Source organism: Salvelinus fontinalis, chromosome 19 (genome assembly GCF_029448725.1).
Source record: "Salvelinus fontinalis isolate EN_2023a chromosome 19, ASM2944872v1, whole genome shotgun sequence".
Taxonomy (NCBI): Eukaryota; Metazoa; Chordata; class Actinopteri; order Salmoniformes; family Salmonidae; genus Salvelinus; species Salvelinus fontinalis.
The window spans coordinates 10,847,249-10,874,500 of record NC_074683.1 but is presented as its reverse complement, the minus strand read 5'-3'; the positions used below and the strand labels follow the sequence as shown (position 1 = coordinate 10,874,500).

The window sequence follows — 27,252 nt, the reverse complement described above, 5'->3', positions numbered from 1 at the left end:
CACAGCAGCAAGATTTGTAACCTGTTGCCACAAGAAAAGGGCAACCAGTGAAGAACAAACACCATTGTAAATACAACCCATATTTATGTTTCTTTATTTTCCCTTTCGTACTTTAACTATTTGCACATCGTTGCAACACTGTATATGGACATAATATGACATTTCACATGTCTTTATTCTTTCAGAACTTCTGTGAGTGTCATGTTTACTGTTCACTTTTATTGTTTATTTCACTTTTGTTTATTATCTACATCACTTGCTTTGGCAATGTTAACACATGTTTCCCATGCCAATAAAGCCCTTGAATTGAATTGAAAATGAGAGAGAGGAAGGGAGAAAGGTTGGAGAGACAGGAGGGAGGAGGGAGAGGGCGGAGAGAGGCAGGGAGGAGGGTTGGATGGAGAACAAGTGAGAGAGAGAGAGAGATTTAACACTACAGTACACAACATACCCACACCTTGTGGGAAAGCGTGTCAACAGATACAACATGTGCAATGTTGAGGACAACTGAACCACTATGTCAAAGTAACGCAATTGCTTAGTCAAAATAGACTAACTTCAGGTTTTTGCTTCATATGCACAATACATACGCAGCATATCTTTCTCTTTAGACTAATTGTTTGACAGCGGGGAAGAAAATCCATTTCCATCTCCACAATTAGCAAACTGCTCCCCAAACGCACCTAAAATAGACTTCCATTCTTCAAGCTATAGTGATTTTTCACAGAGCAAGATGAACCGGCACTTTAATATTTCAGTTAGGGAACAGAAGCTTGAAATACAATTACACACAACACCTGAAGCATAATCCGAGTAAATTGGCAGGAGATGTTCGATTGTGTTAAGGCGGAAATTAACCGCAAAGTTCAGCACCTGCTTTGTCATCTTTTCAGCATCCGTCCACACGCTAGCTTGGCAAGACTTTGCGCACGTCCCAAATGGCACCCTATTCCCTATAGGGTGCACTACTTTTGACCGGGGCCCTTAAGGTTCTGGTCAAAAGTAGTGCACTGTATAGGGAATAGGGTGCCATGTGGGATGCAGGCCTCTTTCACTGTTAGTAGTTAGTTAGAGCTCTACTGCGATGCACTGTTGATGTTCTTAATTTACATAAACCCTTTGTGGACATAGCTGTGGTCTGCTAGGCCTGCTGTTCCTCAAACGCATATTCATAGGACATTATGGTAATCGTAATGCTGCTCTGCCCTTTTCACACTCTCAGAGAAGTCTGTGTTTGTGTATGTCTGTGTGTGTGTGTGTGTGTGTATGCATATGTTGGAAATTCGTTTCCCTCATCTAAGTTTATCTCGTATCTAGAGCTAAAATATTTTTGCCATGAAAATAACAACAGTTCAACAGTAGTGCAGCCAGCCATAAAACAATGCTTGGATTTACTGATTGCTAAGTGACTCCCAAGTGGCGCAATGGGCTAAGGCACTGCATGTCTGCATGACCCTGGTTCGATCCCGGGCTGTAACACAACCGGCCGTGATCGGGAGTCCCATAGGGCGTCGTCCGGGTTATGGGAGGGTTTGGCCGGGGTAGGCAGTCATTGTAAAATAAGAATTGTTTCTTAACTGACTTGCCTAGTTAAAAAAAAAAATTAAAAAGTGTTCATCAATAGATAGTTGGAAGATGGAGAGCACTACAACAAAAGCACTTCAAGTGTTGTTTAAAGCATGGCAGTGAGGGAGAAAACAAGCTAATCATTGAATCATCAGATACAATGTATCTTACAAGTAACAAAATGACAAAATGAAAAAAAAACACTAACAGACAAATTGTATTCCAGGAACCACAAAAACACCTTCCAAGATATTAAGAATGTCATCTCTCTCCAGTGACATACTGTTTGCATCCCAAATGGCACCCTATTCCCTATATAGTGCACTACTTTTGACCAGACCCCATGGTAATGGGGTGCCATTTGGGATGCACCCTACAGTATGTCTCCATGTAGACCATTCTCCCATATAGGGCTCCGGTCAACAGTAGTGCACTATTAGGGAATAGGGTCCCATTTGGGACAAAACCACTGCCATCATTTTCACAAGAACCTATCATATCATACAGATACAGATGGAATTCTCTCTGAGTCTCAAAGGGTTAACAAAATCCAAAAAGCAGAGGTTGCCGTCTCTGTGGTTCCCATGGTAACGGCTCCCCATGACTGAACTGAGCACGCTCAGAATTGAACGTGCTTCTCTGTGTGACTCCTGCTCTAGCTGAAGGATCCTGGCTGTGCTGTGCTGCACTGGGCATGACACACACAAACAACTACCACACACTTACACACAGATTTCACCATAAACCTGAATTAGAATAAAATAGGTTGTGACACAGCAGTTGTAATCCCGGGTTTGGATTACTGTAACAGAATATACAGTGCAAACACACACTTCACACTTACACACTGATTTCACCATAAACCTGAGTTCAGACATGGGATTAGGGTGAAATAGGTTGTGTCACAGCAGTTGTAATTCTAGGCTATTACAATATAGTCTCTTACAATATTACAGGATTCCTGGCTTTGTAGTATTTTAATAGACTATACACATATACATATATGCCATACTTCTAAATGTTAAGAATATGAGCTAGGAATATCCTGTGATTTCTATTCTACAGATGCTTTCATTCATTGTGTTTGTTCATCCATGAGCCAGGAGTAAAATTAGCTGAACGTCAATATCTCATTATCTAATTTAACCCGGAAATGAGGTAAGACATTCCAACAGGTGTAATTGTAAGTTACTACATTTACACTATATTTGTAATACCAAACACTAAAACGCCTGTTTGAAATGAATTTGGGGCAATCAAAAGGCACTGATAACATTCTCTAAGAGCATACAGTGTGCCTACGGGCCCTGGTCAAATGTAGTGCACTATAATAGGGAATAGGGCGCCATTTGGGACAGCCCTTTCTCTTTTTGTGTCACAACCATGTGGCGGACAGACAGAGGCTTCCCAACAGTCCTCTCTGTGACTGCTAAATCACGGCTCTGATTGCTTTCCTCGTCTGTTTGATGGTGCAGCTCGACCTAGCACTCAGTCAGCCGCCCAGCAAGCCTGCAGAAGACCAGCACGATGGCGTCCCAAATGGCACCCTATTCCCTATATAGTGCACTACTTTTGACCAGAGCCCATGGTAAGGCGGAATGGGGTGCCATTTGGGATGCACCCTACAGTATGTCTCCATGTAGACCATTCTCCAGAATGAAAATTACCCTCTTCCTGCACGGCACAGCAGCCACAAGCATTCCTTCTTGTAAGCTAATTGCTGCTTTCTGTGGCTCTGGTAGAAAGTATATTAAATGCCAATTGATATAAAGGCAAAAACACAAACGCAAGCTGAAGGCGGACGCAGCCGAGGAGACAACGGATTAGGAAAATGAAAAAGATACCTCTGGTCATACTTTACAGAGGGGTAAGGAGTGACTACGCCTTCGTAAAATCGACAAAACTTCCTCTTGACAGGAAACACCAAGGTTAAAAGTTGTCGGTAATTGTCAGTTGAGCCAGTGTTGATTTGTTGGCATTAGCGACACATCCGATGCAGTGCGTGTGCCCTTGCCAATCTGACCATGTCGTGTCATTAGGCTTTTAAAAAGCAATGCCATCTCCTCTAGTGGGCTACTACTACTGACCAGCCCTATAAAGTGGGGTTTGGACTGTGTCCCAAAAGTCTCCTTATTCCCTATGTAGTGCACTATTGATCAGTGCAATTGGGCTCCGGTCAAAAGTAGTACACTATAGGGAATAGGGTGCCATTTGGGATGCAGAATTTGTCTCTACATTAATCATGGATGTGGCCTTGGCTTTCAGGATAACACTCAAACCCTAGGAGTCTTATCTCAGGCCATTCTTGGCATACGTTTGTTTGCATCTTCAAGCCAAGCTCTCAAAGCCCCTTAAAGCCAAATATTTTTTTCTGTTCTATCAGAGTCCAACGTTTCATGGTCTACATCCCAAATACCTATTCCCTACATAGTGCACTACTTTTGACTAGAGGCTTTGGTCAAAAGTAGTCCATTAGGTAGGGAATAAGGTGCTATTTGGGATGCAGCCCCGAGCTGTCCAAGTGGAGGCCACTTCTTGGGGCCAAGTGGCCCCGTCGGTCACTGTTAACAGGCATGTTCTGTGTGACCGCTACTTCATATCCAGCTCTGGTGTCCCACGGAATTACCACTTCCCTTTGCTTAACTCCAATAAAAATATCTACTGTTGACTGCCAGAGTGATCCCACAGATCCCATCATCATCCATAAGCAATCTACCATACTAGATCATGTAGCCGGGAGCCAGCCAGTCAATTACTCCAACCAAATAGGCTTTGCAAAAGATTAGGGAGTAGCTGTTGGAAATAGTACAAGGTGGAGACTTAGGCTTAAAAAAAGTAGCAAAGTGTAATATCAGCTGTATACATGCACCGTAAAATGAGCCACTTTCAAATCATTGCCATTTTGACCACTATATTTCCTCAGTCTGAGCGTTTCCTTTCAAATCAGTGAGACTGAGCCGCTAAGATGCTTCATCAATCACTCTCCCTAGTCACCCTCTGCTCCACGCTGTGCGGAGCAGCTGCGACTCCTAAAGCCACATCCCCACTGCCTCTCATAGATCACTGTAACATCACAAAATCAGGTTCAAGGTATAGCCATTTGTAGAAGGGAGATGGTGGGCACCTTTATTCATTTTCTAGCACACTACTTTTGACCAGGGATATGGGCTATAGTAGTGCACTATATAGGGAATAGGGTGCCATTTGGGGGACACGCACACTGTCTTCCTGAAGTCCCCAGTTTAGCCCTTGACTGGCTCACAACTGGCATGGATCAGGCTGCGCTAAGTAGAGCAAAGACTCCCTGCATACCTTAGTAATCTTGGTGTGATCCTCTCTTAAGGACCTGTATGTCTGCCCTGTCGGTCTATCTGCAGTGATCAGTGACACTCACAGACGGGCATCTGAGGCTGCATTAACTCGGTCCGCAACCCCTTACCAACTTACTGCATCTTAAACCCAATCACATCCACTGCCACTTACGGTAATATTTTGTACATGCATAAGGAAGGGGTAGTATTGCAGAGCCCGTGGTCTAGTGATAACCACTCTTACTTTATGCACATGTTTGCACTACCCACCGGAGCCTGGGGTTCAATCCCCGGCGCCACCCCTCTACCTTGTTTCTTCCACTTCCTTACCTGTCTCCCTGTCTGATTTCAGTACAGTCTCCGAAAAATCCACTTCAAAACAAAGGTCACTAGACCCCATTATGCTCTTGAAGACAGAGAGAGTAAACCATCCTGAAGGTCCTTCAGATCAGGGCTCTTGCATCTTTAGTGTGGGTGTTGAAGGTAGACCGACAAGGCTACTGCATCCTACCACATCCACTCCCATTCTATCATACCATACTATGCATAAATAAAAAGGAAAAGGTGTCCGGGAACCCCAGAACTTCCCAGACATACAGTAGAACGTGATCCATCCCACAGGTCATGTAGGTTAGGGGTCGGGGGTCAAATGTCTTACCTCTTTGGTGTGGGTGTGGAAGGAGACCGACATGTCCAGCAGCAGTTTCCTCTGCTCCACCCGCCGGACAAAGTCTTGGATCCTGACCTCCAGGTGCCGTGCTGCTTTGTAGATCTCCTCCGGGTCACATTCCCCAGTCTGGGCCAGCTGCTCGGCCGCCTCCAGGAGCTTGTCTGCGTTGGTGTAGGTGTTCTGGTACCCAGAGAAGACAAGCAGGCAGCTCAATTAGATGAGGACAACACAAGCAGGTAAAGAACTGTATCTGTCTAAAGTCTCTGCTCTCTGCAGGGCCCGACTACTGCAACGCTGAGGCCTCTTGAGTTGGTAGAGAATTGTGTCTGTTTGTCTGCACTCTGTCTCCGCACGCTTTGACTGACTACTGCCCTCTGATGTCTCGCTCTCTCCTCCACCGCCAGAGACAGACAGGACCTCTCTCTCCGATTGGCGCCTCCACTAAACTACCTCAAAAACAGCTCCATTCACACGTATACAACAGGGCCATCGGTGAAGAGTGGTATGGTAAATCCCTGCTATCTTCCATATGTGCTAATCCCACAGCCTGGCAGGGGACAAGTGTGGTCTCTGGATGGACACAGCAGTGGAGACCAAGTCAGTAAAGCAACAGCCATTAGGGCAGGACAGATGAATGGCTAGATAACACGTAGCATATAACACTGTGCTGATCCGGTTGGGATGGGATGGCCCCATGGCTCGGGACCTGGTAACCTTCTGTAAGGTCGTGGCAGTGAGTCACATTCACTGGGCCAAAGGGTGCCCTATTCCCTATATAGTGCACTACCTTTGACCAGAGTGCAGAGCTCTGGTCAAAAGTAGTGCACTATAAACGGTATAGGGTGTCATTTGTGATGCATCCTGGTCCATTTAGGAATAGAGACGGACCCTGACTCAGTGACCCACTACCTGGAGAAGATGTGACACTATGGGCCAAATCATAATCACAGTCACGTAATTAAACTCCTACCGTATCTATCTCCTTATCTGCCGTGTCTGCCTTTTTCACGCCGTCAAAATATCCCAATCCATCAATTTTTTCCAAATAAAGCAGAATCCCACTTTTACACACAGTCTCTGTGTCACATTGGCATTAGCTCTGGCCCAAATCGAATTTATTCCCAGTGAATAGAGAGGGTCAGCGCATTATACGGCGTACAATGAAGGGTCAATTCAATGGACATGGATACAGTAAACAGGATTACATTTGGAGCGTCCATATATACGCTGATTGTACAAACATTAGGAACACCTTACTAATATTGAGTTGCAAACCCCTTTTTGACTTCAGAACAGCCTAGATTTGTTGGGCATGGACTCTACAAGGTGTCGAAAGCGTTCCACAGGGATGCTGGACCATGTTGGCTCCAATGCTTCCCACAGTTGTTTCAAGTTGGATGGATGTCCTTTGGGTGGTGGACCCATTCTTGATACAAACTGGAAACGGTTGAAAACCCAGCATCGTTGTAGTTCTTGACACAAACCGATGCACCTGGCACCTACTACCATACCCTGTCCAAAGACACTTAAATATTTTGTCTTGCCCATTCACCCTCTGAATGGCACATATACACTCAGTGTACAATGAGTGTACAAACATTAGCAACACCATGCTCTTTCCATCACATATACTGATGAACCCAGATGAAAGCTATAATCCCATATTGATGTCACTCATTAAATCCACTTCAATGAGTGTAGATGAAGGGGAGGAGACAGGTTAAAGAAGGATTTGAAAGCCTTGAGACAATTGAGACATGGATTGTGTATGTGTGCCATTGAGAGGGTGAATGGGCAAGACAAAAGATATAAGTGCCTTTGAACGGGGTATGGTAGTTATGTGCCAGCTGCACCAGTTTATGCCAAGAACTGCAACGCTGCTGTGTTTTAGCACTACTTTTGACCAAGGTCCTTAGGGCTCTGGTCAAAAGTAGTGCCCTATATAGGGAAAAGGGTGCCATTTCGGAGCCAAAGTGGTGTGTTGGGTGTATTCCACACAGCAGCAGAAGGTCTAGGCAGCACACAAATTTCATCCCATCAGAAGAACTTCTTCTCTGTCTTTGGTCTGTCTTCTCTTCTCCCTCCAGAGACGTGAAAATCAATAACTCCATGCAGGCTTTCCCCTCACAGAGTTGGCTGGGCTGACGTGGATTCCTCCCTCCCTCCCTCCCTCCCTCCCTCCCTCCCTCCCTTTGTCTTTTTTAATACTATGCTGGATTCCCTCTGTATCGCTTTCATTCAATCTGTTGCACGCGCAGGACTTTTATGAGCATGATGCCAGAAACAAAAGCTCTGTGCCTCTCTCTCTCTCTCTCTCTTTCTCGCTCTCTCCATATGAAAGAGGAAAAAAACTTCTGTTGAAGATGAAGAGAAAGAGGTATTGGCAAAGGTATTGTGAGAAATAGGTTGTGAGGGAGTAGGGAGACTCTTATTTAACTCAAAGTCCTGGTTGTCTGGCTATCTGTCTGGGCACGGTGTTGACAGTGGACTCAAATGCACCAAGGACTACTTTGTCTCGAGGCTATAAACTGTGATGCACAACTCTTCCTTCAGAAGTGGAAAAGCAGGATTCTGAACAGTAGATTTAGACTGTAGTCAAGCCCAAAGTCGTCCATCCTCTAAAACATGGTGCTAGCCCTAGACATGACACTCACTTCTACTGTGTCCTGTTTTAAATCTGTGCCTTTCTCTTTTGTCCTATCTCTCTTTTTCACCCTTTCACTTCCTCCCTATCTCTCTTTCGCCCTCTCTTTCAGCCTCTTTCTCTTTCTCGCCCTCTCTCTCTCGCCCTCTCTCTGTTTCTCGCCCTATCTCTCTTTCGCCCTCTCTTTCAGCCTCTTTCTCTTTCTCGCCCTCTCTCTCGTCCTATTAAGAAGGGCTCAGCCTAAACAAATATTTTTATTTTATTCCTCACAAATTGCTCGATGATATATTATGTAGAATATCAAATAAAGGCTTGTGCGCCAATCTCCTTTGATAAGGTGTCTTGGGAAGATGATGGTGCCATATGTACATATTTTAATGAGCTAAAATCTAACATATTCCAATATGAAGCGCTTTATTTGATTCAGTAAGCCATTTGATCCATTCTGCAGGAGTAGGAGTGAATTAAACATCCTCATCTCTTACACTTCCCCAGAGAGAATTTAATTGGTGGAAAATAGGATAAATAATGTGGAGTCTGATATTCAGATCTAAGTCTGGACCGGCCTCTCAGGTTGCATCCCAAATGGCACTCTATTCCCTATATAGTGCACTAGTTTTGCACTAGACTTTGGCTTGCCCTGAAGAAAGACACGTCGTCCATCTTGAAAAAGTGGCAAACCGTATGACCCAAATCAAGCCAATCCATCATCGGAGGGGCTAAAATATTGCCGTAATACCCGGATTACACATCCTTTTACCATTAAAACTCAGCCCTAAGCACTGCTGTTATCACTAGTCACGGCTCATGCTGCTATGGTTACACTCAGGAAGTTAGCAAAGTGGAAGAAATGTGCCTGGTGATTCTAACATTTTCCTATCTTGCTGGGAAGCCGGGTGGTATCAGATACAGATGTAGGATCTTAATTTGATCAACCTGTTGCAAGAAAACTTTCCTGAAATGAAGAAAATTTAAAACTTATAGAGTTTTTCAGGTTTAAAAAGGTTTTGTAATTTCCACTTTGAATCAGACTTCCGACTTCGTATCAACCCTGACCAAAATAACCGTACATTATTCACATTTCCTGCAGTTGCTGCAGGATACATTTCCCGGAGTAGCAAACTGACTCAAATTATAACCTCACATCTGTATTATCTCGCAAGTACTGCTTTTAGGTTTGCAACATTTTCCAGAATCAAGAGGGAGTAAGCAGGAAAGAAATGCAAAGCTCGCAACTGTCCTCATTCCTCGCACATGTGATGATCATTATGCCACCACGGGGCACTGTGTAACCACAGAAGCACAACTTGCTTACATACAACAACAACAAAAAAAGAAGCTTATATTATTTGTCCCTCCTCTCTTATTAAGAGATGGAGTCCAGACAGGCTACTTTAGGAAACTTTCTGAACAGACATAGAGAGAATTAGCGAACACACACACACACACACACACACACACACACACACACACACACACACACACACACACACAAATGACCTTAATCAATCAAAGCCACCAGCGCACCTCAGACACACACTAATCACAAAAATGTATTCAAAACCTAGGCTCACCCTCAAGTCCATCAAAAAGTAGGTCTAGGCTACATTATAGCATAGCCTAATGCTAAAATAATGTTGCCTATCAAATGAATTGACAAGGAAAGTTTGAAGGGGGGAGAGAGAGACAGCTATAGTATTACTAGAGAAGTGGGTTATGAAACTATTGTCCAAACAAGTGACTTATTCTAGAGGAAGATCTTTCTAGACGATCAAAGGATACACTGATCACTCATGATTGGCTGCTAAATATAGGCTACAGGTGTCCCCATAGGTCTAATATTTCAATTGAGGAAGTGTGATCATAATAGTGTACTTGATATGTGTTTATGGATGAGAAAGTAAACTTCCCATTTCCTAAAAACGAGCTCAGCGGGTAATGGGGATTCCCTGCTTTGCGATCTGTTGCCTACGTCAACAGCCAGGCTTTCATTAAAGAGGCCTAGGCACTATTCTTTTCTATTGCACATTTAATTCAACTGACGCATTTGGCGATGTTCCACTTGAATTGATTGCCACAAAACGTGCGTCAGAGCAAAATACTGTTTTGTCTCTGGCTTGCATAGCACAGGTGGTGGTTGCCTACATTCACTGTAGTAGGGTAGGCTAAAATATATAGGCTAGCATACGAATGGTGGATTAATAGACCAGCATATGAATTCACTTCTAAAGTACACTTCTCTGTTCCCTTCTTGCACAATTCATGCATCCCGGGCTGGCATCTCCACTGGCCTCTCTCTCTTCCTCTCTCTATTCCTCTTACAGCTCTTGAACCAGTAGCCTATGTCACGACTTCCACCGAAGTCGGCTCCTCTCCTTGTTCGGGCGGCGTTCAGCGTCGTGGATTTCTAGCCATCGCCGCTCCATTTTTCATTTATCCATTTGTTTTGTCTTGTTCCCTGCACACCTGGTTTTCATTCCCCAATGACACTGCATGTATTTATTCCTCTGTTCCCCCTCATGTCTTTGTGTGAAATTGTTTTGTGCTACGTGTCAATTTTGACGCGCCAGACTGGTGTTCGTATATTCCGTGTTTTGTCACGAGGTATGTTTATTTGTTTGAACATAATTATTGTGACTGTTTGCGCGTTTTGCACTTTTGCCAATTGGTTGGACGTTTTGAGGCTGTGGCGTCTGTTGTTTTCTCCTGCCTCAATAAAGTGGGCGCCTGTTCACAACTCTCTGCTCTCCTGCACCTGACTCCGCTACCAGTATGCACACCATTGACAGCCTAGCCCAATGCGTGTCCCAGAAGTAGCAATATAGTTTGGTCCCTTATTTTGAGCGATGAAATATATATACAGTATATACTGTATATATATGAGGAAAGAAGCACCTTGCTCTTGCTTGCTGGATATAAAATAGGCTACAGCGTTCACAATGAACTGGCTGGGAAGTTTGAATGGCCAGAGCTTCTCTGGTGTGATGTGATCACATTGGCTGGTGGTAGAAATGCAATAAACAAGGATTCCTCTATTCTCCCCACGCCGAATATTTATGTTCACAATGAAATGTATTACGTCAGAATGCCCAATGTTAAAATGTTTCCAATCAAATGTATGAATTAAGTTAGAACATTCTCCTATCAGTCTAACATGCATAAACATTGTGATTGGGAGATACCTGCGAGGGTTATCGAATAAGGATCAAATCCTCTGATCTCCTCGAGCTCATTAATGATAGCATGTTCATATTTGAAGATTGCTAAAGAGATTGGTACCCAGGCTACAGTTGATGAGGCATTTCAATCTAAAAATGCCATCCACAGCCTCAACAGAGTAGGGGGAAGTTGCCCATACACGATAATCTTGGTCAGCTTTGTATTTCCCCCACTAATGGTTAAGGTTAGGATTGGGAGAGGGTAGGCTGATCCTAGATCTGTACCTAGGGGGAACTCACCCCGGAGCCTACACAAGAATGTGGGGAGGAGATTCCCACCAGGATATGACCAACGACAAACCATTAGCACTATTAACATGTCCTCATCGGGACACATAGTGGTACTCTCACCTGTGCCACCTCCTCAAAGTCGTCGTGCCGTTTCTGCAGTGCCCTGGCGCGGTGGAGGGACTTGCCCACACCTGTGTGTTTACTGAGGAATGCCTCTCCGTGGTTCTCTATCCAGTCCATCACCTGTACACAAGACACACAGAAAGACACTCATGTTAACCAATGTTCTGATCAGCCCATGTTCCTGCCCTCAACCCCTAGATCCAATGGAGACAAGACCCACACTGTACAAGAGACAGGCATGTTGGCTTCCAGGGGAAGATACACCACTGTCACTCTGTCAGCCTAAATCACGACAGCAGTCCATCTTCAAGGAGGAAGAGGAGGTTTTGTGAACTGTTTCATCCAAAGTATGGAGGGTCTCTGAAATATCCAATAGCGTCATTCTCTCCTGATGCTGGGCTTTTACTTAGCCTGGGAATACTTTCACTTTAAGTTATATATCTCGATGGCAGTCAATGAGAAGGAAGCCAAATGTGCACAGCAAAGGGTAGACAAAAAGTGCAGTGAACGTCGCATAACTCCCCTCTAGAGTTCAAATTGAAACTGTTGCGTGACTAAACATGGTCGTCAGAATACCCGGCGCGGCAGAATGTACAGTACTAAATGTTAATGAATAGTTGAGAGGTCATAAAATGAGATCATCTGTGTGGATTTGTGTTGCGTGTCCCTGTGGGTATAAGCAAACAGCGTCTGGCTGAAACAGAGCAGAGCACAGCAGCACCCTGTGGCAGTGGCTTTCACCATTCTCTGGCACACCTGAGTTCAAGCACTATTCTAAATCATTTCAAATACTTTCTCTGTGCTCGATTGAGCTTGCCTGGTGCAATGGAACCAATAGCATAGTCCCAAAATGATAAACCCTGCCCATCTGCCACTCTAGGCAGGCTAGAGCAAACACTTAACATATTTGAAAGATTTCAACTACTATTTCAACCCAGGTCAGTTTTTTTAATTCCCTTTTCTAATAACTCTCTCTATGGTCATTTGAGGGAATGTGAAACCAAAGCTTGCCTGTCCTGCCCCACTTCAATTATCTTGTTATCCTGTGTTGTCCTCAAGTATAGCCTCCCTGTCTTGATCGCGTTTGCTTGCCGGCGTGTGTGTATAGTTGCATGTGTGTGGGTGGGTGTGTTTGTTCGCGTTCGTGCGCATGTGTGTATAGTTGCATGTGAGTGTGTGTGGGTGTGTGGGTGGGTGTGTTTGTGTGTGGGCGTGCATGCGCTTGCCTGCGTGTCTGTGTGTGTATAGTAGGAGATCGGAAGGGTTCCCTGATTGCGTGTGGTGTACAGGAATGTTTAATAAACATGTCAGTGGCTGCGCAGACAACCCTTGTGTTTTCCCCTGACTGATTAGAGTCGCTGCATGCACAGGAACAAGCAGGAATCTAAAAGTAGCCTGGCTCGAACATGGTAAAACGTTGTCACACGAACATGGAAAGCGCTGAGAATAGAAGAGATTATTAGAAGAGATACATATAATATATTATCTGTCTGAGGATACCATGCCTCAGACAGGAGGGTCACTTCTGGATTATTCCCTATGTAGCCCATACGACGCTGGTCAAAAGTAGTGCAAAAATAGGGAATAGGGTGCCAGCCATTTGGGATGTGCCATCAGTCTCGTGATGTCTCAGCAGTCACTCAACACCAAAATGATATGCAAGTTATGATGATGAGGAAGTGGGCTTGAAATATTGGACTCCGAAATAACACCCTATTATTCACTATTTAGTGCACTACTTTTGACCAGAGCTTAGGGGTCCATGATAAGAGTCACTGACTCAAAGCCACAAGAGGGTAGAACATATTTCAAATGTTGCTTGTTAGGGGGGGTAGTTGCAGAAACGTTTAGTTTAGTCGAGTTCTTCAATAGTTGGATGCAACCTGTGTTCGTGATGCTGAAGCCCCACATCACTGACAAATCAGAGGAAAAGTACAGTACATGAAAATTACAGTTTCCTGGAAAAGTAGTATGCAAGTACATGATTCACCAGAAGCCCGATGCATAAAAACAAAGATGCCCTGGACAAAGCCATAAAAGACAACAGGACCATAAAAGAAAACAGAGGAAGCTGGAAAAACAGCAGGCAAAACCACTGGACGACTATTTTCTTGATTAAAACTCGAGGTCCATAGGAAAGAGCGGCACTTGTGTGAACATTGTGGTGCTTAACATGATCTTGGTCTAAATCTGTTAATTGTTCCGGGTATACACATACGATCCAAGCCCCTAAGGAGACATTTGAAAAATTTACTGTACAGAAGAGGTTGCCAAAAGTGTTTTTTCTTTTCACCGTTTTATTTCTTTTGACAGTGTATAAGTGAAAGCAGTCCTCAGTTCCTGGTTATATGATGGCCATAGAAAAGATAAAACAGAGTGTACGTCCCAAATGGCACCCTATTCCTTATATAGAGCACTACTTTTGACAAGATCCTTATGGGCACTGGTCAAAAGTAGGACACAGTATAGGAAATAGGGTGCACTTTAGGATGCAAACAGGCAGTAAAACTCAAAAGAAAAGACCATCATTTTTAGAATTACACTATGCCCAGCTAGCACATAACGTTCTGAGAACCATACTGCATGTTTCTTAGATCGTGTTTGTCCTATGGTTATTTTGCATACAACCTTCCCACAACTTTCTGATAATGGTGCAGGATAGTTGCTCGGCTTTGGAACATTCTCGGCACATTTAAAGGAACTTGACAAAAAAAAGTATTTTGTTGGTATTTCATTACCTTAACAGAGCATTTCCTAAAAGTTTGAACATGGTTAGGGCTGTGGTGGTCATGACATTCTGTCACAGTTATTGTCAAGCAAATAACTGCCTGTCTCACAGTAATTGACAGTTAATTAACATAAACACATTTAGCAACTCCTGGCTTCCACACATATATAATAGGCCTAACGAACAGCGAATGCACTAGCCTAAGTCAATCTACTATCCCCCATAGTACAAAAGTTGACCTATTCTATTCTGTGCGAGAAATAAATATTCCAAGCATAGATTCCAAATAATACGACCACTAGCATCAAAAAACTTTTAACAGAAATGAGGCTAACGCCACAAATCCGAACGTTTAGCTTCGCTACACTCGCAATAACATCTGCTAAACACGTGTATGTGACCAATAACATTTTATTTGATTTCAAATGTTGATAAACTATTAGGCTATTTCTTCACTTATAAGCACAGCAATGTACACACGGCAGTAGGCTATAAGCACGAATGTTCCAAAATGGAATCAATTAGTGGGAAAACACCATTCTCAAAAGTGACCATAAATGTGATTATGCATGTAATGCTTTTATTATAAAAGTGAATTTTTATGATGAAAATGATCTACCCCAAATTTGAAACTCACGCACTGTGTATGCCAGTTAGGCTCTACACCCGTTGTAAAGCGGATTAATGTGCTTAATTTTAAGAAGTTATTTGACCACTTTAGTTATGATACAAACCTGAGGTGTGCGACTATGATTAGAAAAAGTTGCCCAAAAGAGGCACGCGCTGCTTTTTGCCTTACTGCACACAAGCTGGGCATCATTCACAAGTGGTAATATATAATTCACAAGTGATAGGCTAATATTGTCACCCATCAGACTATTCTTGATTTAATGTTGTCCTTTACATGTACTAAATAATATGTGTGAAATTAGTTTTGATTTAGAATGGACCACAATCATGCACCTATCTCGAAACACTGGCAGGGAGAAAAAAAGACATGTCATCTATGCACTTAAATACCAAATTGAGGACAATTTCCCACTGTTAACGTTCATGCCAGCCATACTATGCTCGTGTTGTAAAGAGAAGCAATCTGCTTGCTAACTTGCTAAATTAGGAAAGTTGAGAAATAAATATAGTAGGCCTAGCCTATAGAAAGCTGATGGGATCCTCCTCTTTTGATAGAGGCCTTTAAAACTCTGTTTTCTCACGCAATTGCATAACCTATATAAATGTTGCATAAACATGAGCTCATGGTTAGATTCTCGAATACATTTGCATTGATTAGAGGGACAATAGAGAGCTGAGTACCAGGTAGTTAGCAAGTTTGTAGGCTTTTAATGACAATCAGCAGCATCAGAACTTGGATAAGCCTAATTACCGTGACTTAAAAGGTCACGTGGAATTTGTTATTATTATTTTTCTATTTTAACCTTTCTTTAACTAGGCAAGTCAGTTAAGAACAAATTCTTATTTACAATGACGGCCTACCAAAAGGCAAAAGGCATCCTGCGGGGATGGGGGCTGAGATTAAAAATAAGAATAAACTAAGTAAAAATATAGGACAAAACACATCACGACAAGAGAGACAACACAACACTACATAAAAAGAGACCTAAGACGACAACATAGCATGGCAGCAACAGATGACAACACAGCATGGTAGCAACACAACACGGCAGAAGCACAACATGCTAGCTGAACAAAACAGGGTACAAGCATTGCTGGGCACAGACAACAGCACAAAGGGCAAGAAGGTAGTCACCCACGTGGGTAAGCTGCCTGCCATCCAGGACCTCTACACCGGGCGGTGTCAGAGAAAGGGTAGCCATTTGATAGTCCGGGTAGCCATTTGATTACCTGTTCAGGAATCTTATGGCTTGGGGGTAAAAACTGTTGAAAAGCCTTTTTGTTCTAGACTTGGCACTCTGGTACCGCTTGCCATGCGGTAGTAGAGAGAACAGTCTATGACTGGGGTGGCTGGGTTCTTGACAATTTTTAAGGCCTTCCTCTGACACTGACCGGTGTAGAGGTCCTGGATGGCAGGCATTAGCCCCAGTGATGTACTAGGCAGTACGCACTACACTCTGTAGTGCCTTACGGTCGGAGGCCGAGAAATTGCCGTACCAGGCAGTGATGCAACCAGTCAGGATGCTCTTTATGTTGCAGCTGGGATCTAAAAAAAAGTTCAGTTTTACTGGTCGGGAAACTTACGGCTTTGTTCGCAGAACCAATGGGAAACGTTGGAAGTTCCCACAACTTCCAAGGAATCAAATGTGCTAGCTGGGTGAATAGCACATTGGGGTGGAGAATTTCTGACCTTCACGAATACACAGACACATAAAGCACCATCTTGCTGTTGCCTAAGTAACCGTTTATTTCATTTGAGTGCTATCCCTTTCATTCGTTATCCACTGTCACATAAACCTGAGTGAGAGTATCACTATATTTTACCCCTATCCAAAAATATGCTATACCTTGTGAAAAATGAGAGGAATGTCATTAGATTAATACAAATGTGTAGGGAGGAGAGTATAGAGAGAGGCCCAGGTTCCCCAACTCCTCTTAAATCTGGCTACAGTTATAGAGCAGATGACCTTGGATAGCGCAGAACTTCCTCCACATATCCTCCAACACTGCTTCCTCCTGACAAGCCACTTGCAGTTGGAAGCCCAAAGTATTTCCACATCCCAATATGGCACACTATTCCCTACCTAGTGCACTTCTTTTGACCAGAGCCCTATTGGGAATAGGTCACTAAATAGGGAACATGGTGCCATTTGGGACACATACTATGAGTCAGCGGCTTGAAATGCATCCCATTAATACTGTCTGTTGCTTGGTGGTGCAGTGCGGCGCGGCAGTCACTCATGTGCTCCGCTGATAACACCAGCCCTGACCTGCTATTGCGGAGGCTTCAATCACTGACCAAGCCCGGCCTAGTCAGTAAGCCTAGAACAAAGGATTAAGTTTGATTATCTCTAAATTAGACCGCACTGCATTCAAAATCAAAAGAAAAAAGGGAGAGAGAAACAGAGAGAAAGGGGGATGCCTAGTCAGTTGTACGACTGAATTCATTCAATTGAAATGTGTCTTCCGCATTTAATCCAAACCCTCTAAATCAGAGAGAAAGGGTGGGGGAGAGGGGCGGAGAGAGAACGCATCATCTTGTCTTGCTAAACTGTTGACAGGCTAATCCAAACAGGAAAAAGAGAAGCTGTACCAACTCATAAGAGAAAGAGATCTCTGGAGTAACAGGGATTAAGGGAGCCTGCAGGCCCTGATACAGTCTGTCAACTGAGTCAGACAGAAACATTACAGAAAGTAGGGGTGTCAAGAGATCATCTCAGCTCAATCTTATTGATTCACATTAAGTCACTCGCAATCATTGATGCACTTAAATAGAACAACAGTGCCTTCAGAAAGTATTCACACCCCTTGACTTTTTCACCATTTTCTTGTGTTACAAAGTGGGATTAAAACAGATTTAATTGTAATTTTTTTGTCAACAACATATACAAAATACTCTATAATGTCAAAGTGGAAGAACTTTGAACTTTTTAAAATTGCATTAATGGCAAAATAAAACATTAATACATTTTGATTAGATAAGTATTCAACCCTCTGAGTCAATACATGTTAGAATCACCTTTGGAAGCGATAACAGCTGAGACATTCTGGGTAAGTCTCTAAGAGTTTTGCACACCTGGATTGTACAATATTTGCCCCTTATTCTTTTCAAACTTCTTTAACCTCTGACAAGTTGGTTGTTGATCACTGCTAGAGAGCCATTTTCAAGCCTTGCCATAGATTTTCAAGCCGATTTAAGTCAAAACTGTAAACAGGCCACTCAGAAACATTCAATGTTGTCTTGGTAAGCAACTCCAGTGTATATTTGGCCTTGCGTTTTAGGTTATTGTCCTGCTGAAAGGTGGATTTGTCTCCCAGTGTCTGTTGGAAAGCAGACTGAACCAGGTTTCCCTCTAGGATTTTGCTTGTGCTTAGCTCTATTACTTTTCTTTTGATCCTAAAAAACTCCCTGGTCCTTCCCGATGACAAGCATACCCATAACATGATGCAGCCACCACCATGCTTGAAAATATGAAGAGTGGTACTCAGTGACATATTGTGTTGGATATAACAAAAACATAATGCTTTGTATTCAGGACAAAAAGTTAATTTATTTGCCACATGTTTTGCAGTATTACTTTAGTGCCTTATTGCAAACAGGATGCATGATTTGGAATAGTCTTATTCTATACATGCTTCCTTCTTTTCACTCTGTCATTTTGGTTAGTATTGTGGAGTAACTACAATGTTGTTGATCCATCCTCAGTTTTCTCCTATCACAGACATTTAACTCTGTGACTGGTTTAAAATCCCCACTGGCCTCATGGTGAAATCCCTGAGCGGTTTCCTTCCTCTACGGCAACTGAACTTGGAAGTACGCCTGTATCTTTGTAGTGACTGGGTGTATTGATACACCATCCAAAGTGTAATAAATAACCTCACCATGCACAAAGGGACATTCAATGGCTGTTTTTTTTGTCATGTATTTTTATCTACTAATGATGCCCTTCTTTGCGAGGCATTAGAAAACCTCCCTGGTCTTTGTCATTGAATCTGTGCTTGAAATTCACTGTTTGACTGAGTGGCCATACAGATATTTGTATGTGTAGGGTACAGAGATGATGTAGTCATTCAAAAATCATGTTAAACACTATTATTGCACACAGAATGAGTCCATGCAACTTATTATCTGACTTGTTAAGCACATTTTTACTCCTGAAGTTATGTAAACTTGCCATAATAAAGGGGTTGACTACTTACTGACTGAAGACATTTCAGCTTTACATTTTAAATTCATTTGTAAACATTTCTAAAAACATAATTCCACTTTGACATGATGGTCTATTGTGTGTAGATCAGTGACACAAAATCTAAATTGAAATTATTTTAAATTCAGGCTGTAACATAACAAAACGTGGAAAAAGTCAAGGGGTCTGAATACTTTCCGAAGGCACTGTAAACTAGGGAACCATGTGTATACAGTGTGTACTAACTAAATGCACAGTACAGTCTTCATGGACGTCTGTTCCTAACAATATGTAATTAGTGGGCTGTAAACAAAGTCACCCCCCCTACCACTGAGCTCAACTCTGACTGCAGGCAGAGGGCCAAGGGCAGGGGCCAGACACACAGTGGACTCACTGGACTGTTTCATCAAGTCCTGTGTGGCTTTCACTGTGGTGTATTCTATCTAGTGTATTTGTTGTATTACGCTATGCGTGTCCCAAATGACACCCTATTGCCTACTGAGTGCCCATAGGGCTCTGGTAAAAAGTAGTGCATTATATAGGGAATAGGATGCCATTTGGAACAAAAACAGTGGCGCTCTGATCGGAAGCTCCACACCCAGCTAGCACGTAACTTTCTGTAATAACATATATTTCTTATAGCTTGGTGAGAGAGTGGTTGTCCTATGGCTATTTTGCATAAAATCTTCCCACAACTTTCTGGGAATGGTGCCGGATGAAAAATAAAATAACTTGGCATTCTCAGCACATTTAAGGAACTTGACAAAAAAAAACTTTATTTTCTTGGTATTTCATTACTTTAGCAGAACGTTTCCTAAAAGTTCAAACATGGTTACATTTAAATTACATTTTGGTAATGCTCCAGGAACGTTCTCCAACTGGTTTGACATTAGGAATGTTCTCAAATAGTTCTGAGAACGTTAAGAAACAATGTTCTCTGTGTGAATTTCAGTACTTCACCATAACCTTTCCTACAGGCTTCCTCATGGTTCTATTTAAAGTCATGTTCTCATTGTTCCGAGAACGTTAAGAAAACGTTCCATAAAAACCACAAGAAAACTTGAGTAATGTTCAGAGAACATTCTAAGAATGTTATTTAAAAACATATACATTCTGTGGTCAGCATTAACAAAACTCTCCATCTTGTTAAGTTTGTTTAGATGTGATAGCTGAGCCCACTAATTGGCCACACCCGATCTTAATAAGTGCATGTTTCCCTTTGAAAAGGGGTCTGTTTCGAACAGACAAAAATTTACAAATTTTTTAAATTAATTTTTATTAATTTGTATGAATTTCAAAACCATGGCATGCTAGCTCCATCCTGGTGGTGCAGTAGACTAATTCCATGGAGAGAGAACAGAAGATCATAGGTTTGAATCTCACTGATGCTGTGCCACAATAAAAAATAAATGTGTTTTCAATGATTAATGCCCAAGCAAATTAATTTTAAAACAGGTAACCCAAACTAAGCAAGCAGTGTTATTAAAAGTCTTACATGCTCTTAGAATGTTAATTAATTACCTTCAAATGACCTATCATTTCTGTTCTCAGAACGTTAATTAAACCTACCAGGAAAACTTTCAGGGAACCATAGTAAAACCTTCTCAGAACCTCCCTGCAACCTAAAAATGTACATTCCCAGAACAGGCAACATTTTCACTTCCGTTTAAAAAAAACGTATGGCTTCATTTCCAGATTCAATGGGAAACCAAAAACATACTTTCCTACAACTTCCAAGGAACCAAATGTGCTAGCTGGGCAGACACACAGGTTGAAGGAGTTCTATAACTCAGATGAAACTAGAGACATGAATTGTCTCTCTTCGTTTTGTGTTGAAATTAATGTGTGTAGTGCAGCGAGACAGGGTTCAATACCTTCTCAGAGGAGAGGGAGAAAGGTTGGTTTCCGGAACAAATCAGAACATGAAAGCACACGTCGGATACACAACACACACTGAAGCAGATCGGATTGAAATGAAAGAGAAAGAAAAAGAGAGAGGCATGCATACTGTAGCTGCTGATAGCAGTCGGTGCTGTCAGACAGATAAGGGTGTTCATTAAACCACTCCAAGTAAACATCATTGACATGATATGAATATCAATGAACTACCCTGATGTGGTTCCCTTGAGTAAATGTAAATAAACTAGGGCACTGTGAGTATACACTGCGCATATGAACTAACTAAATGCATGCTACACTCTCCATGGATGCATCCAAAGTGGCACTCTATTCTTTATATAGTACACTACTTTTGACCATAACACTATGGGGCCCCGGTCAAAAGTAGTGCACTTAACCGGTAATAGGGTTCAGTTTGGGTCCTATCAATGAGCTCCACTCTGACTGTGGGCAGGTGGACTCACTGGACTGCACACTACACTGTTTCTGTTTCTGTCTCTCCAGTGTGGCTTTCACTGTGGTGTATTCTATCTAGTACATTGTTGTGTTACTCGAGGCGCGTCCCAAATGACAGCCATTTCAATACCCTCTCAGGGATCGAGAGAAAGATAGCTTGGTTTACGGAGCAAATCAGAACATCAGAAAACACGCCGGAAGCACAATAGACACTGAAGCAGATCGGATTGAAAGGAAACCTGTCCGACAGTCTAGCTTGTTTTTTCTTCGTTTTTATATTGAATAGGCCCTATTCAAGGAATGATAAATCCGATCACACTAATTTCACTGGCTGTGCTTGTGAAGTACTTTCTGGCATGTGTTCTCTAATAAACACACTTCATACTTTAATGACTGGATGTGCGTCCCTAAATGGCATTCTATTCCCTATCTAGTCCACTACTGACCAGAGCCTCATGGGCCGTGGTCAAAAGTAGAATGGTATAAATGGAATAGGATGTAATATGGGACGCACGTTGGATGATGAATAGTAGAGACCGGCCTCATTGAGGGGGGAGTGGACTCGTTATCACAGTGAAAAAGAGGTAGGGAGAGGAGGAGATATTTTAGGAGTGGTGAGAGGTATTCACCTAAAATGAGCCATACTGCAAGAGGAGGTGGGTGTGAGAGACGATGTGTGATTATGAATCTCACTGACTTGACAAAGAAAGCTGATACACACACACACACACACACACACACACACACACACACACACACACACACACACACACACACACACACACACACACACACACACACACACACACACACACACACACACACACACACACACACACACACACACACACAGCATTGCTTTTTTTAGGCCATTGAAACCTTGGTAACATTTTCTAAGATTATGCCTAGTAATTATTCCTTAAGTTTGTGAGGTAAGTGAGGCTTGAGTCAACAGCGCTCCAGTGTCCCTGGTGGACTGGTTATGCATTGTTTGGCTTGGCTGGTCAGAGGTCAGATCTTGATTTGTCTCCCAGACTTGGCTCGGTGCTGCTGCTGGAATTAGAGCTGACTCCAACGGACCTCGTCTAGTTTGTTCTCCAGTGATTGTACATTCTCCACTGGAACAGAGAGTAGAGGTGGTTTATACACTCTCTAGTTTCATCAGGGTGTCGCCACATCGGCCTCTATATCATAGTTTCATCAGGGTGTCCCCACGTCAGCCTCTATATCATAGTTACATCAGGGTGCCCCCACGTCGGCCTCTATATCATAGTTTCATCAGGCTGTCCCCACGTCGGACAGTATATCGTAGTTTATTCAGGGTGCCTCAACGTCGGCCTCTATATCGTAGTTTCATCAGGGTCTTCCCACGTCGGCCTCTATATTGTAGTTTCATCAGGGTGTTCCCACTTCAGCCTCTATATCATAGTTTCATCAGGGTGTCCCCACGTCGGACAGTATATCGTAGTTTAATCAGGGTGCTTCAACATCGGCCTCTATATCGTAGTTTCATCATGCTGTCCCCAAGTTGGTTCTCTACATCGTAGTTTAATCAGGGTGTCCCCACATCGGCCTCTATATCGTAGTTTCATCAGGATGTCCCCACGTCGGCCTCTATATTGTAGTTTATCAGGGTGCCCCCACTTCAGCCTCTATATCATAGTTTCATCAGGCTGTCTCCACGTTGTCCTCTATATCATAGTTTCATCAAGGACTTCCCAAGTCGGCCTCTATATCGTAGTTTATCAGGGTCTTCCCACGTGGCCTCAGGATCGTAGTTTCATCAGGCTGTCCCCACGTTGGCCTCTATATCGTAGTTTATCAGGGTCTTCCCACGTGGCCTCAGGATCGTAGTTTCATCAGGCTGTCCCCACGTTGGCCTCTATATCGTAGTTTATCAGGGTCTTCCCACGTGGCCTCAGGATCGTAGTTCCATCAGGCTGTCCCCACGTTGGCCTCTATATCGTAGTTTATAAGGGTCTTCCCACGTGGCCTCAGGATCGTAGTTTCATCAGGCTGTCCCCACGTTGGCCTCTATATCGTAGTTTATCAGGGTCTTCCCACGTGGCCTCAGGATCGTAGTTTCATCAGGCTGTCCCCACGTTGGCCTCTATATCGTAGTTTCATCAGGGTGCCCCCACGTTGGTCTCTATATCGTAGTTTCATCAGGGTGCCCCCACGTTGGCCTCTATATTGTAGTTTCATCAGGGTGCCCCCACGTTGGCCTCTATATTGTAGTTTCATCAGGGTGCCCCCACGTTGGTCTCTATATCGTAGTTTTATCATGCTGCCCCCACGTTGGTCTCTATATCGTAGTTTATTCAGGGTGCCTCAACGTCGGCCTCTATATCGTAGTTTCATCAGGGTGCCCCCACGTTGGCCTCTATATTGTAGTTTCATCAGGGTGCCCCCACGTTGGCCTCTATATTGTAGTTTCATCAGGGTGCCCCCACGTTGGCCTCTATATTGTAGTTTCATCAGGGTCTTCCCACGTTGGCCTCTATATCGTAGTTTTATCAGGATGTTCCCACATCGGCCTCTATATCGTCGTTTTATCAGGCTCTCCCCACATCACCTGTATATCGTAGTTTCATCAGGGTGCCCCCACGTCGGCCTCTATATCGTCGTCTTTTCCTCTTCCGAGTGTCGACTAGAATTCTTCATCTAAATCGAGATTAGTGATCGCTGTTCTAAGTCCAGAAGCTCTTTGACGTCATAGGAAACAATGGTGGAAACATTATGTACAAAAAAAGTTAAGATCAGTGCAAAAAACCACACAAAATAGCAGAATTGGTCAGGAGCCCGTAAAACGGCCGCTATACTGTACATGCCAGCGCCATTCTGTATAGGCCCTGGTAAAAAAGTAGTGCACTAAATAGGGAATAGGGTGCCATTTGGGACGCACTCCCAGACTGCAGCTCATCCTTCTCCAAAATGGCCAACGCAAGGGATACTAATTGTCCTCCTGAGCACGTTCCAGATGAGAAATATTAGAATAAAAATTCTGCTCATGAAAAACTCCTGTTTCTTCACATTGCTCGTTTGAAATATGGACTCCTTTTTCAAACCCGGAGTCAACATGAGTTATATGAGTTATGAGATGTAAATTCATATTTTGCTGCAGCATCAGGGCAAGGAACTGTGTTCTCTAAAATGGGCTCAACCAAAACAATAAATGACTCATGTTCTACAGAGCAGATTGACACCGTGACCTACTAACCTCATACTGTTACTAAACTAGTGTGCCATAAAGCATTTCTATAGGCTACATCTAAGTCCTTACAACTCCCACAGCCCTGACAAGTGACTGAAGAGGCCACCAACATATGATTCAAGATGCAGCATTTAATTTACACTGTGTCGTCATGTTCATTTTGCTATTTACAATACAGTTAGTGGTGTACAGTAGGAGGCCGAGCACTGGCCATCTTACTGTTTCCTGTTGGACGGATGGCCTGTGTGGGTTTGCCAGGGCATGTGAGCGGCGTGGAGCTAAGTTTGTAACAGTGTTGAAGTTGTCTAGCAACTGTCAAATGTGAGGCGCAACAGAGCCAGTTACAACTGAAGTATCTGATGATGAATAGATTAGAGAAAAAGCGATTTGTTTTTTAACACAGTGGCCACAGCCTATCACCTACTGTAGGTAAGCCCTTGTTTAATAGCCTACGACATGATGCTGAAATGTTACGACAGCCTACTTCAAAACCAAATGGTACATAGTCACAAAAGTATTTGTTAAATGAAAAAAATAAACGGGAAAAAAAAGGAATGGAGTGGCATTTTTTTCGCCCTGTGAGCGCTGAGCGATTTTTTTGCAGAGCGGGGAAAAAGATGCTGAGCGCCAGAACGGTGTGCAAAGACCAATCCGAGAGCGATGAGTGGAATTTCCAACCGCTCAAATACTCTGGTGTGTGCACGTGTATATAAACACGATGCTAGTTACCTGTTGGACGTCCTGTTGGAACACACAGAGCTGTAGCCTCTGGTGCAGGCGGACCTTGCGGTGCTGCCAGATGCTCTCCAGGCGTCTCTGGTGGTGCAGGACCTCGTGGACCACGTCCAGGATACAGTGGACCGCCTTGGAGTAGTTGGCTGTGGCCGTCAGAGATTCCGAGTTCCCCGGGCTCAATGGTCTCTGGAGGACATCCAGCAGTGCCTTGCCATCCTGACTGACCTTTTGACAGAGAGGGATGTGATATTTATTTATTATTATTATTATTATTTTTTTTTACCTTTATTTAACTAGGCAAGTCAGTTAAGAACAAATTCTTATTTACAATGACAGCCTACTGGGGAACAGTGGGTTAACTGCCTTGTTCAGGGGCAGAACAACAGATTTTTACCTTGTCAGCTCAGGGATTCGATCCAGCAAACTTTCGGTTACTGGCCCAACGCTCTAACCACTAGGCTACCTGCCACCCCTATTAGTAGGATTAGCCTAGCTCTTGCGTAGCAGTTAGAGCATTGGGCCAGCAACCCAAAGGTTGCTAGTTCAAATCCCCAAGGTGAAAATAAATCTGTCTATCTGCCCTTGAGCAAAGCACTTTACCCTAATTGCTCCAGGGTCACCGTCATTAATGTCTGATCCCTGGCGGTAACCCCACTATCTGAGGGTGTCTCAGGGGGAGATGGGATATGCAAAAAACACATTTCCATTTCACACCTCACACTTGTACATGCATTGAAACAGGACAAATATAAGCACCCCCTATTTGACTGTCGAAATCTGCAGGGTTGCAAAATTCCAGCAAAATTCCCAGGTTCTCCATCAATCCCATTTCGAGGATTCCTGTATTTCCTCCCGATTTCACGATTTTTTTGTGAACCCGGGAATTTTGAGAATGTCTCCGAATTTTGAAACTCTATGACTGCATTAGATACAGTATCACAATTAATCTCGAAGCTTGTCATGTCAGTCAAATCTTAGTTTCATTATGTGGAAAGAAAAGTTTGAGGAAAATAAGGAATTTGAAAGTCAGTTCCTTGCTAATCACCTCTGTTCTGTTCTAGCTGCACATGCACCGTCCTAAATTAAGCAAAGTCAAAGCTGTAATTTCATTTCCAGTGGAAATCGCTAAATTACTTGCACTTTCTTGTGCATTAGGATGATTTTTTTTTTCTCTTCTTCATCTGTGGCACAATATGTAAGAGAACAGCAAAGCCTTTCTTTTTTTGGTTCAAACCAGAGACGTTTATAGCAACCTTTTCAGAGACGATACTAAAATAAAACTACCAAGGAGGACAAAAGTCAGTGGAGAGCTTGTCATCTAGTGAAATGCTACGCCACCACAAACCTATCATCATACAGGATCTTCTGTGGGGAGTAAATCTGACATGGAAGGACAGTGGTCCACATACTGCATAACAGGCCATGTGTCACACATGGTGCAATGCAGATGGATTCAATGTGGCGGGTAAAGGTCCTATTTGATATAAAACTGTAGTACAGGGTAACGTTTACGTGAAAGAGTTTTGTGTCTGATACGATCTGATTTAAGGACTGTTTCATTTAAGGGCAATATTTCAACTTTATATGCAGTGTACATCCATGCTTAGATTGCTGATGATAATGTTAAGATAACTTATGAC

At 43.1% G+C, this 27,252-nt stretch overlaps 1 protein-coding gene across 4 annotated transcripts in view; it reads right to left on the bottom strand.

The window, feature by feature from the left end:
* LOC129816351 (kalirin-like) overlaps positions 1-27,252 on the bottom strand; it is a 288,411-nt gene that overhangs the window by 129,077 nt on the left and 132,082 nt on the right. For all 4 annotated transcript variants that reach the window (XM_055870746.1, XM_055870747.1, XM_055870748.1 and 1 more), the window contains exons 9-11: positions 25,607-25,837; positions 11,761-11,883; positions 5,536-5,727 (exon numbers count right to left, since the gene is read on the bottom strand). In XM_055870746.1, the coding sequence (XP_055726721.1) occupies positions 5,536-5,727; positions 11,761-11,883; positions 25,607-25,837 (546 nt within the window). The remainder of the gene's footprint in view (positions 1-5,535; positions 5,728-11,760; positions 11,884-25,606; positions 25,838-27,252) is intronic.